Below are 14,912 nucleotides of genomic sequence, written 5' to 3' on the forward strand. Positions count from 1 at the left end.
CCTCCATTTACCTCCTTCTCCTCCCCCTTTTTCTCTCCCTTTCTCTCACTGTCTTTCTCCCTTCTTCCTCCCTTTGTCTCTCTCTCTCCCTTCTCTCTTTCTCTGTCTCTGTCTTAGTCTCTCCCCTCCTCCCCTTCTCCCCTTCTGCCTCTTCTTCCCCTCTCTTCTCCATCTATGCTCTCCCCCTCTCCCTCCCTCTTTCTCTCTGTCTCTCCTCTCCTCTCTTTCTCCCTGTCTCTGTCTGCCTGCCTGCTTGTCTGTCTGTCTGTCTGTCTCTCTCACACACACACACACACACACACACACACACAGAGAGAGAGAGAGAGAGAGAGAGAGATTGTAGTACTAGGCTTCTAACATCACACAGTTTGGGAGACCACAAACTTCTAGAGCAGTATAGGATTTTCTAGACAATTTCATCAGCTCTTGAATAAAATAAAAATTTTAAACAAATTTGTTTTAATTCCCCCCCCAACATTAAAAGTGCAGTGTCAGTGTTAACTACAAGGCTTTGAACACAAACTAATGACTATCTTAATTTGAGTTTAATGAGCAAACATTTGTATCCTATGTAGCCTTTCGCTTTTTTTTTTAAGTAAGAAGGAAATCACAGATCACAGGTGGGTAGTAGATATGTCTTGCTCAGAAAATGAGCTTTGAGAATGAGAGAAAAATAACCACATGCAAAAAAAAAATAACACCCTGTGACAGAATTATTGGATCTCATTACCAATTTGGCAGGCTGTCCTTCCCTGCACTGCTTAGCAGGAGCCCTCTGTAAAAATGTGGTGTACAGAAATAAGGCAGAGTTCCCAGGTCAGTTCAGTCCAAGAAATTACAACCACAAATTATTCAGGATTAACTAATACTCTGTTTATTATAATAATTATCAATAAATATCATCACAGAATAATGATGATGGCGCCTGTATAGAACATTTGGCTTGTCCGAAGAAACCACTAGAAATTTAAATCAGATTTACATCCTAGATAGACGAGATGTCATTGCACAGAATTCAATCAATTTGATCAGTGTCTGCTCTATGTCTAGCCCTGTGCTAGTGCTGAGACAAGGGGAACAAAAGAAATATAAGATTGTGTCCCTGCCCTTGAGAGGACTACAGCAAAAATTGGTCAGTAAATCCAGCCAAAAATGAGTCTGTGGGCCCCAGTATATATGAGGTGAACAGTCTTCCTAGAGTTCTAGATTGACATCATCCTTTTGGTTTTCTGGTGATATGAAAGGGATAGGAAAAGCATTGAGCAGTCAAGAAATTATGTCATTAGGAATTCTCACCTGTAGAAAATTTACATCTCAGAGAAAAGAGAGGCACTGTAGAAAAAAAAGGATATGTTTGGAGCTAAACAGAAAGATGATAGAAATTTAAAGAACCATAGAATATTGGAGTTGAAAGGGACTTTAGAGATCATCTGGTCCAGTGGTATCCATAAAATAGAAACAGGGGCCACTAAACTATACATAAGGATCCCTATGGGCCCCTTATTGACTTAGTTTTAAAAGTTATGTTATCTATGTTTTATTGTATTTTATTATTCTTTTATTATGTTACTTAATACTATTTATTAATAATTTTATTTAAAATGGATTGTTTATATTACAGTTAATATAATTATATTGCTATCAAATATATTTAAAATATTTTCTATCAAATTTATTTAAAATATTTTCTATTATTAAAATAATAATTCTTCTTGCTTATTGAATAACATATTTGTATTTATTTGTCATATACTTATTAATTACATTTTAATCTGGTATAGGGGCACACAGCCCAATGTTTGACATCTCTGATCTAATTAAAATCCCCTCATTTTCCACATGAGTAAATGGAGGCCCAGACAGGTGGAGTTACTTGTCCAGGATCACCCAGCTAATTAGTAGAAAAACCATTTATAATCATATGTCCCAACATCAAAACTATCTCAAAGTTGAAAAATCATTCTTTAATTAAAATGACCAAAGTTATGTCAATCACCAGCTTCAGGGAGGGAGGTTTTTAGAAGCTTTTTAAATGTCCATGGATGTGTTAACACAGGCTGAGTCCCTGTTCTTGTCCTACTAGAAATAGAATCCCAGAAAATCAAACTGTCCAAAAAGAAAAGGAAAAAGTCACTTGTGACCAAACTTTCAGATTCTTGAGGACATGAAACTTCTGTCAGAATCCCAAGTCAAGCTGGAAAATGTGGTCTTCCTCTCTGACGTACCATGTTTTCCTGTGAAATGAAGATAATTTCCCAATCTCAAGGGACTGTGCTCATCATAACTTAGGATCAGCACAGTACAATGTAAAGAGCATTCACTTGGAGTCCACAGAACTGGGTCCAAATCCCATCTCTGGCACTGACCTTGGCCAAATCACTTCACATTGTTGGGCCTCAGTTTCCTTATTTACAGATGAGGGGGTTGGACCACAACCCAAGAACTATACAAACAAAATTATAAAAAACTTGTTATACAAATCAGATTTAAATAATTGGAGAAATATTCATTGTTCATGGGTAGGTAGAGTCAATATAATAAAAAACAATTTCACCTAATGACAATTTTACCTAAATTAATGTATATATTCAATGCCATCCCAATTAAATTAGGAAAAAATTATTTTACTGAATTAGAAAAAATAATAACAAAATTCATTTGGAAGAACAAAAAGTCAAGAATATCGAAGGAAATAATGGAAAAAATGTAAAGGAAGGAGGTTTAACAATATCAGATTTTAAACTATATTACAAGGCAGTAATTATCAAAACTTGCCAATGTCCTTCCCAGCTCTAAATACATGATCCTACGAATTAGGAAATATCCCTTTAATAACTCCAGTTCTGCCTGGAGGGTGTGGCCAACTGAGTAACCCAGAGACTACAAAAGCAAAAGCCTATACTTCTATGACTGATTCTCTGATTCAGAGACCCTTCTTTCACAACCCTGGATGGCTTGAGTCTTAATTGTTTCTGACAAAGTGGCCCAGAACTTTCTGCCTTCAGCTTATGTTGAACCTTGCCCCTCCTCTCTTTTCACCATCTGTCCAGCCTAACTTCACGCATGGCTTGTGCCTGCTCTATCCTCCATTGACTTCAGCAGCCATCTTCTGCACATCACCATCATGGCCTTTATGGAGGTCCCCAAATATCCTCAGGACTGGCAGCTCTGTTGCCCAATCTAATTCTCAATAGTAGGTACATCTTTGTCATTATAGAGCTTCTCTTTTTGTAGGTGTTAATTTCTGAAGGCAGATTCTGAAGTGACAGACACCTCTAATCTCTAAGACCTGAAACTCTTCATCCCATCTCAGGGTTGCTTCCCAAAAGGGGAGCCTAGTTGGGGGTAATGCCCTTCTAGACAATTTTAATTTGAACCCAAATTCCCTACCTCTAAATCTAGCAAGTTCTCCATTGTAACTCACTAATTATAACTCCACTAAGAGTCCTGTGGGAAATGGAGGGGTCTCTCCTTGGCCACACTTCTTCATTGTTTCTAATTCCCTCTTCTCTATAACTTGATTCCTCTTGTCATATAATCATGGATTTAATTAGGAGTCTTAAAGATTATCTAGTTCAATCTCCTCATTTTATAATGAGAAAACTGAGACCCAGAGAAGTTGACTTGCCCAAGGCCACAATAGTATTTATATAGCACCTATTATGTGCCAGATACTTTACAAATATTATCTGATTTGATCCTCACAACTCCAGGAATTAGGTGTTATTATTATCCCCATTTTATAGTTAAGGAAACAGAAGGAAATAGAAGCTAAGTGACTTGTACAAGGACACGCAGCTAGTAAATGTCTGAGGCTGAATTTGAATTCAAATCTTCCCAACTCCAGGCCTACTGCCCTATCCACTGTACCATCTATCTATTAAGCGATCAAACTGGAATTTGAACCCAAATTCTCTACCTCCAAATCTAGCAACTTTTCTATTATAACTCACTACTGATCTGTCATCAGTCATGTAAATGAGGGCACTAGAATGACAGAACAGTGCCATGCTGTAAGACATGATCTTAGTACATTGATACATAGAGCAACAGGTTAAATTGACCTAATGCAAATCATCAAACCTTATTGTGACCAACAGTGGGCAGTGAAGTAGAAAGCTGAAGGCATAGTGTTATGGATATTAGAGGCAACTTCCCATTCTTAACTAGGTTGCTGCCCAAGAACTTCTATTTTTTTTTTAGATTTACAGCTAACACAAGGTGAAAGGATATGCCAAAGTTTGGGGAGGGGAGGGATGGGGGAGGTTGAGGTCACATCCCTTGGTGCTAATATAGTTCAATGGATTGCCCACAGAAAATAAAACTGTTGAAGTCAGAGCTCCATCTCTCTGGCCAAGCAGAGTTGGAAGGGTACTAAATACTGAAGGTTGTGAAAGTTCAAAAGTGCTTTCAGAAAATTTTAAAGCATGTAATTTAGGTAGATAAGCAGGGGAAGACCAGATTTTGGAGAATCTTGAAAGCTAGACATACATAGTGAATGCAGCAGATAACAGGAAGCCTTCATAGGGTCTTCATTTATAGGATTATAGGTTTAGAGCTAGAATGACCCTTAGAGAATATATAGTCCAGTCCTCTGATTTCACAAATAAAGAAACTGAAGCCCAGAGAGTGAAGTCATTTGCCCAAGGTTATAGAATCACAGACTCTCCAAGTGAAATGAAACATCAGAGGTCAGTTAGCCTGGCTTCAGCCTGTACAATTAAATAACTAACCTCTCTGGGGCTCAGTTTCCTTATTTGCAAGATAAGGAACTTGGACTCAATTGCTTCTAAAGTTCCTTTTAGCTCTACATTATGATCTTAATTATTTAACATTTCCCTAGGTACTTTTATTCCTTCTAAAATCTTAGAGCATCATCCCCTCCTCTAACCCCTGCTTATTTGAGATAGACCCACAGGGCTATTCTGGACAAGAATAGTAACTGATATTTATTTAATGTTTTCAAGTTTACATTATCTCATTTAATCATTTGATTGACAATTTATTTATCCATATTTCAATGTTAGATTCAGTCTTGGGGCAGGTAGTTGGCTCAATGGATAGAGTGGTGGGCTTGGAGTCAGGAAGACTTATCTTTCCTGAGTTCAAATCTGGCCTTAGACACTTACTGTGTGATCCTAAGCAAGTCACTTAACCCTGGTTGCCTCAGTTTCCTCATCTGTAAAATGAGCTAGAGAAAAAAATGGTAAACCACTCTAGTGTCTTTGCCAAGAGAACCCCAAATGGGGTCAGGAAGAGTCAGACATAACTAAAAAATGACTGAACAAGGTTCTGTCTTAACCAATCAAGCAGCCTCTTCCTCTATATTCTATCCCCATATGATAAGAACAGATTAAAGAATAGACTAAAAGGAGACACAGGGAACAGAAAGCTCAGCTTGGAGGCAAATTTAGTAATTCAGGCACTAGTGAATAAGCGAAAGCAGGCAGAAATAAAGCATGCAAGTGCCAAGGATCTATAATCAGGATCACACAAGACCTGACAGCTATCACTTTAAAGGGGAGGAGAGCTTCACCTTAGACAATTTCAGAAAAGTTAAGTATTTCTCCACTTCTAGAGTAAGGAAATGGAATTGTCCCCAAGCCCAGAGAATTATAGGACTATCCCAAGTAATTAAAAAAAAATAACAATCTAGGTGGAAACATCCTCCATGAATGCAGATCACAGGCAACTCCTGTGTAAGGCACTGAGATATTAAGTAAACTGCCCAGGGTCACACAGCCAGTATGTGTCTGCGGCAGGACTGGAACCAAGGTCTTCCTAACTCTAAAATCAACTCTTTCTCCACTGCCTTTCTCTCCCCAACATTCATGCTAATAGAACTGCACAGAGTGGGCAGACAAGAAAGAAAAACCAAAGTTCTAGCACTTGCACCAGGCAAACAAAACTCGTGGCTTTCTTTTCCCTGAAAAACATGCTCACTACAGTAGCTACAAGTCATAGGGCCAAACAATAAAGGGCATTCATTAGTGACCATTGTATCAAACTTGCCGACCTCACTTTCTCTAAGTAGTGTGGAGGCAAAATGATTGAGCCACAATAGGAAATTTTACTGGGAAATGAAGACTGGACTTTGTTATACTTCTAACACCCCATTCTTCTAGCTCTGTGACAAATAAAAATTTCCCAAGAAACAAGAGAGAATATTTTGGTAAGGCTTGCTAAAGGAAAGATTTTTCCTACATTCCATCATCTAATAATTGAATTCCACACAAAAATAGAAATAGACAAAATACTTAACCATGCTTTGGGAATTGTGTTTTTTATGTTACCACTCTTTAAGCAGCAATTTCCTCATCCATAAAATAAGGATAATAATAATTAGCACTTATGTTAGAGGGTTATGAGAACCAAATGAGAAGATATATATAAAGGACTTTACAAATCTTAAATCAATACATAAATGATGGTTCTTACATAATTATTCTACAATATGTAATTATACTATGCGCTATATATAATCATGTAATAATGATGATTGTTCCCTTCTTCCACCTTAGACTGTTTCAGAAAAAGATTAAGAGACCACAAGCAGAATTATAAGGTGGCAAAATCCTTTCACTCTTATAAAACCTCTAAAATGATGGTCCCTGACATGTCACACACATGCATTTTAAAAAAACAACATTGTTTTTTATTTTAATATGATAATTATTCAGGATATACCTCCAACCCATTCTCTGACCACTTGTAACAAAGAAAAAAAAAGATTCAGTGCTACCTAAGAGATTACAATCATTTGAAGTACCAAAATAAATATGATTTAGGGATTAATTGTAATTGTATTCTAATGCAATATAAATTATTTGAATGCAATTTGCCAGATTTCCCCAAAGTAATGGTCTTCTTGGCAGTATTCATAGGTTAATTAGTTAATTTTAGAACTAGTAGGGGACTCAGATATCACTAAGTCGAACCCCCTAATTTTATAGATGAGGAAACTGAGGCTCAGAAAGGTTAAATGACTTGCCCAGGGTTACCCAGCCAGCCAATGTTCAAACCATGATTTAAAATTATAATACCCAGGCTCTTTTCTGGTCATAGCTTTCAAGTAAACTAATGATTCTTAAATTATCTCTCCTGATCTGTTTGCTGGATCAATTTTTTTTATATTAGATACCTTACATTTTCTTGTTTTTTAGTCTTTTGCATTTGTTTTAATATTTCTTGTCTCACAGAGTCATTAACTTTTATTTGGCCCATTCCAATTTTGTTGTTTGGGTAAGGTTTAGTACCTCTTGCACTGAACTGTTAATTCTCTTTCCAAGTCTTTCCTTCCTCTAGCATTCTCACTTCATTTACAAAATCATTTTTTAAACTCTCTTAAAAGTTCTTGCTAAATTTCTTTCAGGAATTCTGGTTGAACTTGTGTCAAACCTGTATTTTTGTTTGAGGCTTTGTAGATGTTTTGAAGTCATTCTCTTCTGGGGGTATTGTGCCTTGGTTATCACTATCACCTTAATCCCTCTTTATGGTGAGAGCCTTATTTTACTCATTCTTCTAGCCTTACTTCCTGAATTAAGCACTTTTGGAATGTCCAGACATCGCTTGGCCTTGTTTTGTATTTTCTTGGTCCCGTCTACTTGTCTAACTGTTCCTGAATCTTTGTCAAAGAAAAGTGAGTGTCCCCCAGGGCTCTGTGCTGGGCCTGCTTTTCTTCCTCTTTTATACTATGTCACTTGGTGATCTCATCAGCCCCAATGGTTTTATCATCTCTAGAATCTGCTAGAAGTCGTTAGTTGTAATGATGGCTAAAGGGAGAGCTGGGCTATGATCCTTCTCACGGCTGACATATTTATTGTAAATCATATGTTTTTGTTTTATTATTGGTTGCTTTATTAATAAATAGTATGCTATAGTCAGTAACCTGCATGCTTATTTAAGCCTAGGAGATTAGGGGTTTTGATCTATAGATAGATGTCTATAGATATGTATTTGTATAGATATCTACATATATATAGAGAGAGAGAGACAGACAGAGACCAAGACAGAGAGATAGAGAGAGACAGAGAGAGAGAGAAACAGAGACAGGGACAGAGATAGAGGAGCAAAAACTTAGGAGAAAAAAATTCTCTAATTTAATTAAATAATATTTAACAAACTGGGATGGGGGCTCAAAGATGACTGATTAATGAGATGAATTTTTAATAATTAATAAGAAAATATGAAAACATACCCTTTGATTGTCTTAGAATCCAGAAAGAGAAAAATGAATAAGTAAAATGAGTTAGTCCCCATGATTTTGAGGATCACTTTTGATAGGGCCCAAGAAATCAGGGAGGCCAGGATTTGCTGGTTCCCATTGATGCTCCCTTCTAAGCTTTTGGTTTTTTTTTTTTTTTTTGAAATAGATTTTTGATGGATCCATTTATTTTTAAATGGCCTACATTTTTCTTTCTATTCCTCCCTCCCAGAGAGCCATCCTTAGAACAAATAACTTTTTAAAAAAAGAGAGGAAAAAAAATCAGCAAAACCAATGAACACACACAAAAAAATTATGACATTATGTGCCATGTTCCATGAACTATGATTTCTGCAAAGACGTGGGCAGAGGTATCACTCATATCTCTTCCTTGGGACCAATCTTAGTCTTTATAATTTTGCAACATTCAATTTCAAATGTTTTATAGTTGTTGCTCTTTCTATGAACATTGTTGGAGCTATTGTGTTGATTGTTTTCCTGACTACTTATTTCACCTTGCCTCAGTTCATATAAATTTTTCCATGCTTCTCTGTATTGTTCGTCATTTCTTGTAGAATGGTGATATTCCACTAACAATAATAGCTAACATTTGTATTGTGTTTATTATGTGCTAGGAACTATGCTAAGCCCTTTACAATTATTATCTCATTTGATCCTCACAACAACCCTGGGCAAGTCCCTTAACCCTGTTTGCCTCAGTTTCCTCATCTGTAAAATGAGCTGGAGAAGGCAATGGCAAACTGCTCCAGTATCTTTGCCAAGAAAACCCCAAATGGAGGTCACAAAGAGTCAAACATGACAAGATACAACTAAACAACAACAAGCTTCCTGACTCCAGGCCCTGCACTCTATCCACTGTGCCACCTAGCTACTTACCTTGTTTATAGTATAGTATGGTATTGCAAACCCTATTGTATTTAACCTTGTAGTTACTGCATTACCCTTGCCTAATTCTTCCTCTTTCCTGTTGCCAAAAATCTAACCCACTATGAGATCATTTCTCTTCCCTTCCTCTTTCCTCCCAGATTGCCTAAGTGTCACATCTACTTGACTTTTCCAACCTACTTTTTATTCTAGCCTGACTTATTTTCTAAGGCCTCCTCAGGAGATACTTAAGTTTCTTTTTTGGTTAAAAAAAAACATTAAAAGTTTCCTCAAAGGGATCCATCTTGGTTGCAAATTCAGTGTCATTTATTACCTACAAGTGACAGTGTAGTTCCTGTTGAAATGGATTCTGATTTTTTTTTTACCTACTTCTGTCATGTAGGTTAAATCAAAAGATTCTGGGGAAACTGAGCCAATTAGAAGCCTAATAGAAATCAAATTCTTTCATGTAAAAACTTTACTAGCTTTGATATTCTATTATATCTCTAATATTTGGGACTGCTATAGATCATTATAATTTGTTGGAGGAGGAGGTTTTCCCAAACAAAGGTTTGGTTTTTCTTTAGGGTGAGCAGGAAATTTTTGGTGATCCTTTGCACTATATGGCTAATGTATCATTTATTCTTAGGGCCGCCTGGGGCCATAGGACATCAAGGGGAGAAAGGAGAAAAGGGAGACCCTGGTGAATTAGGCTTGCCTGGAAATGATGGTCCCCCAGGAGAGAAAGGTGAAAGAGGAGAGAAAGGAGACAAAGGGGACCCATCCAATGATGTGCTTCCTACAGGTAAGAGTACGACCACTTTGGCTCATGCAATTATGATTATTTCTATTCAGATAAGAGGCAACCATGGCATAGTAAATAAAGAGCCAGCCTCCACACTGTACAGAGAAGGTAAGGTCTGCAAGCTTGCTGCAATGATCACTAGTCAACCATTCAATGACCAGCACTTGGCCTGATGACCTGTAGCTATTGTAGACAGTGGTTTTTTTTAGAGGAAAGAAAGCATGAGTTTTTGTTTTGTTTTGTTTTGTTTTCTCAGTGGATGCCAAGGTCATCCACCGCATCTCAGACCATTGCCAGCCACCCTGACTTTTGTCTAACTACTGGACTTTGATGATTGTGAAAGAGAGAGTGAGGCTGACAATTTTCTGCAGCTCTGTCTCACTTAAATTCAATTCACAAGCAAGACATTGTCCATGATGTTATCCTTCTTCAAAATGAAGGATTAATAACAAATTTTTTTGTTCAGTCTATGTGTTAGTATTTTGGCTTGTCTATGTCCATTTGATGCAGAAAGTTTTACTGGCATGAGAGTTTGGGGAGCAAAACAGAGCTGAGAAAACTTAGGTTCAAGGCGGATACGTACTGGCCGTGTAACCCTGGACAAGTCACCTAACCTCTCAGAGTTCTAGGAAACTCTCTTAGACGATAAATGGTGAGGAAGGTTCCAACCTGTATTGATAGAAAGAACTTCCTCTTCCCTCACTTCCCTGTATCAATAAAATCGCAGGTCCAATCCCTATCACCTGTATTTGAAAACTAGAGTTTTATAATTATAACCCACATAAATATCCTCCTAACCAACCTGTAAAGTAGGTAGTACAAGTACATTATTGCCATTTTACAGATGAAGAAACTGAGACCCAGAGAAATAAAGTGTATTGTCCAAGGTCACACAACTACTAAGGGATAGAGCCAGAATTTGAATCCAGGTCCCCTAAATCCAAGTCTGGTGCTATTTTTTTTCTTTACAATACCACAATAACTACAAATGCAGTCTGAGCAGGAAAATCTGCCCTAAACATAAGATCATGTGATTTAATCAGCAAGTCAAGTCAACAAGCATTTATTTATTAAGGGCCTACTTTGTGCCAGGCACTAGGCTAAGCGCAGGGTATACAAAGAAAGGTTAAAAACGGTCTTTGCTCTCAAGGAGCTCAGAATCTAATGGAGAATTCAACATGTAAACAAGTATGGACAAACAGGATAGAGTCAGGTTAAATTGGAGGAAATCTTGGAGGAAAGGAATGTGGAATTTTATTTGAGATTTGAAGGAAGCCAAAAGGGCATCCAGGTGGAGCAGTGGTTAGCACGCTGGGCCTGGAGTCAGAAAGACTCATCTTCTGGCCTCAGACACTTCCTAGCTGTGTGACCCTGGGCAAGTCACTTCACCCTGTTTGCCTCAGTTTCCTCATCTGTAAAATGAGCTGGAGAAGGAAATACAAACTACTCCAGTATCTTTGCCAAGAAAACCCTAAATGGGATCATGAAAAGTTGGACACGACTGAAACAACTGAACAAAAGAAAAGGTCAGTTAGGTATTATCCCCATCTTGCAGATGAGAAAAAAACTGCTTATCTGAATTTCCTGCCTAGTTCAGAAGAACAGATTAGAAGAGATGGGATACTAGACATAGATAGAGGAAGAGAAAAAATGATAGTTGATAGTAAAGAAGAAAACATTCTTTTTTTTTTTTACTTGCATCATAGAAGAGAGTTTAGAGTTGTTTTTATAGAGCCAATCTAAGGAAAAATGGGGAATTAGGAGAAATGTGTCATTATCTAATTTCTTATGCTTCCTTTATTACTATCATGGTCTCTGTCTCTACTCCATCTTCTACAAGAAGGAAACATTTCTATAAAAAAGCATAGCCACCTAGGCCCTCTTGTGTAGGAGTGTGAAGCCCTATAATGTCTCAAGTAACTTGAATTATAGCACGGTACAATACTTGATGCTAATAATGGTAGCCCTGAGTCATCATGGGAAGGTTACATTATGTGCAATATACTCGGTTTTGGAAGGCAGAGAAGTATGTAACCCATTTTAGAAAGATTTCCATCTAAAATACCTTAAAAAGTAAGGTTTACAGGGCAGATAGGTGGCGCAGTGGACAGAGCACCGGCCCTGAAGTCAGGAGGACCTGAGTTCAAATCCAGCCTCAGACCAAACACTTGACACTTACTAGCTGTATGACCCTGGGCAAGTCACTTAACCCCAATTGCCAAAAAAAAAAAAAAGTAAGATTTAGGAGGATAAAGTATTCCTTTGAAAAGGATGAAGCAATACACAAATATGGAATTTTGGAGACGCAGTGTGGTACAGTGGTAGAGTAGTGGGTTTGAAGTTAGAGGACCTGTATTCAAATCCCAACTTACAACTTACTACCTGGGTGGCCTTAGGAAAATCACTTAACCTTTGGTGGCTTCTGTTTCCTCATGTATAAAAAAAGGTATTGGACTAGTTGGCCTCCATGTTCTCTTATAGCTCTGTATCTGATCTTAGGAGTCCTGGCTTTGCCATTTGCTAGCCATGTGACCTTGGGCAGGAGGGAGGGAAGGAAGGAAAGAATGAGGGAAGGAAGGAAGGAAAGAAGGAATGAATGAAGGGAGGAGGGAGGGAGGAGGGAAGAAAGGAAGGAAAGAAGGAAATAAGCATTGACATAGCACCTATCATGTACCAGACACTGTGCTAAGCACTTTACAAATATTATCTATGTGATCTTCACAACAACCCTGGGAGGTAGAGGCCATTATTATACCCATTTTACAGGTGAGAAAACTGAGGCATGGAAGAATTAAGTGACCTGTCCAGGTTTACCCAGCTAGTCAGTGAAAGAGCCAAGATACAAATCCTGTCCTTCTGACCTCAAGGCCAGTGCTCTTTTCTGCTGTACACCATTGCTCCTTAAAAACAGATTTCGAAAATTTGATCCTTTACCTAAGTCCTATGTCAGAGTTTCTCATCATGACAAGAATGTGGCCCAGAGTTTTTAAAGGTATAGGGAAAGTAGCTGCTGGAAGGGTCTCCTTTAAGAGACAGAATGAAGGATGGAACATGGAAGCAGGAAGACCTGGGTTCTGACCCCACCTCAAACACTTAGTAACTGTGTAACCCTGAGCAAGTCACTGAGACTTTTTGGGGCTCAGTTTCCTCACCTATAAAATGAAGGGGTCAGACTCATTAACATCTCAGGATCCTTCTAGGTCTACATCTATAATCCAATGAGAAAAAGTTTCCCAACATCCTTTTACTGAATAAAATGAAAGCTGTGTCCATGACAATAATGTCTCTCACTCTCTTTCTTTCTCTGTTTCTCTCTAGGTGCCAAAGGGGACCAAGGTCCCCCAGGCCTCCCTGGCCCTCCTGGACCCCCTGGCCCTCAAGGTCCACCTGGCCCACCTGGAAGCAGAAAAGCCAAAGCCCAGCGCCAGGCAAATATGTTTAACAGCCAATGCACAGGTCATTACAGCCCCTGGCTTCATCTCTATCTCTTGAGACTTTAGTACCTTTTAATTACATATGCATTATTAACCCCGTTTTGCAGATGAGAAAACTGAGGTACACAAGGGTTAAGTGACTTGCCCAGGCTTGCCCAGATTGTTAATGAAAGAGCCAAGACACAAACCTATGTCTTCTCACCCTGAACTCAGTTCTCTTTCTGCAGCACCACCCTGTTCTTTGATGAGCTATAGCAGTAGTTGGAGGACTACCAGACATCCTTGAGAATAGATTCCCCCCACATTACCCCCCCAAAATACTATTTAATGACTAGTAAATATTAATTTAGCTAAAGTCAAATTGAAAAGGTGGCTTCTCCCCCATAAACAAGGATATTCATCAGAGACTGAAGTGTGAATAGCCAGGAACAAATCACAATTCAATTCAAATTTGCACCTAAGCCCTCTTCCTCTTTCCCTGGCAGCCATACTCCATCCTTCAGATTCCTTCTTTCTCTGCCCAAATACACCTCTCCCCCTCTCCCTCAAACCCATCTATATCTCTCTGTTTATGTATCCTTTAGAAACTTGGTGCTTTCAAAGGAAGGAAAGGGCCGGACAATAGGACTGGCTGGATCTGTTATCTCTTGTCTGCATGTACTATTGTTAACAAAGATATTAGTGCTAGAGATAGCTAAGTCTATATTTAGAGATGGAAGACCATTAACATCAAGATTATACTCAAACTCACTCAGATCAAGGGGAGGGTTTTGTTGGCCAATTTGAAAATCAAGAGTTTTTTTTTAATTAATTAGGAAGAAAGAGGCTACTTTGATTTAAAAAAAAAAGACTCTTAGGGAAGATAAGATTTTCTACATGAGATAATGTAGAAATAGTTGCCTCAACCCTATCTCCCACATGCTAGGGCCCAAGCTGGGTGGATGAAAGCCTATTAGTGTGTGTGTGCATTGAATATTCTATGGGATGCCTAAAAAAGGACCTCTTAGGTCAACATACTGAAAATACAAAGATCCTAGAAACAGAATCCTATGGTTGGATCCCAGACAGACCCATGGAATGTCTGGTCTCTTCCTTTGCCTCCATATTTCAGCTGATTTCAGAATCTACCTATGGAGTTATCTTCCTTTTGACCCAGTGTGCAATTTGTGTACTCAGAGAGCTACACCTCCCTCTTCTTTCTAGAAGACACATTAAGGCAACACTCAGCTTTTGGTAAATGTATGTTTTAAAAGATGCCCTCGCCTTAGTGAAGCTGGATTACAATTCTTATCACCAGTTGGGAATTCTTCTCTCTCACTGCATAACTACACCTTTTCTGATATTCAGTTATCATCTTCTCCATTAACATCGGTCCCCTTTGTCAAGGCTTCTTTCAGAGAATGAACTACAGCAATCAGCTCTGGGTGAATGAGAGGGACTTTGCCAAAGCATTCATGGAGTTTCAATTTGCCAAATGCATTGCTAGCCAGTGACAGTTGGTTCCTGGAGAAGCTCTTTATGCCACTTAGCATATTGACAAAGAAGCAGGGTCAGTTGTGTCAGCCCAAGTATTGGGGGGGGGGGG

At 38.4% G+C, this 14,912-nt stretch overlaps 1 protein-coding gene across 1 annotated transcript in view; it reads left to right on the plus strand.

Annotated features, from left to right (window-relative positions):
• Positions 1-14,912, plus strand: part of GLDN (gliomedin) — a 65,779-nt gene that overhangs the window by 43,904 nt on the left and 6,963 nt on the right. The window contains exons 5-6 of the mRNA XM_027840804.1: positions 9,738-9,893; positions 13,212-13,349. Of these exons, the coding sequence (XP_027696605.1) occupies positions 9,738-9,893; positions 13,212-13,349 (294 nt within the window). The remainder of the gene's footprint in view (positions 1-9,737; positions 9,894-13,211; positions 13,350-14,912) is intronic.

This window comes from Vombatus ursinus, unplaced genomic scaffold (assembly GCF_900497805.2).
Source record: "Vombatus ursinus unplaced genomic scaffold, bare-nosed wombat genome assembly UNPS02014848.1, whole genome shotgun sequence".
Classification (NCBI taxonomy): domain Eukaryota; kingdom Metazoa; phylum Chordata; class Mammalia; order Diprotodontia; family Vombatidae; genus Vombatus; species Vombatus ursinus.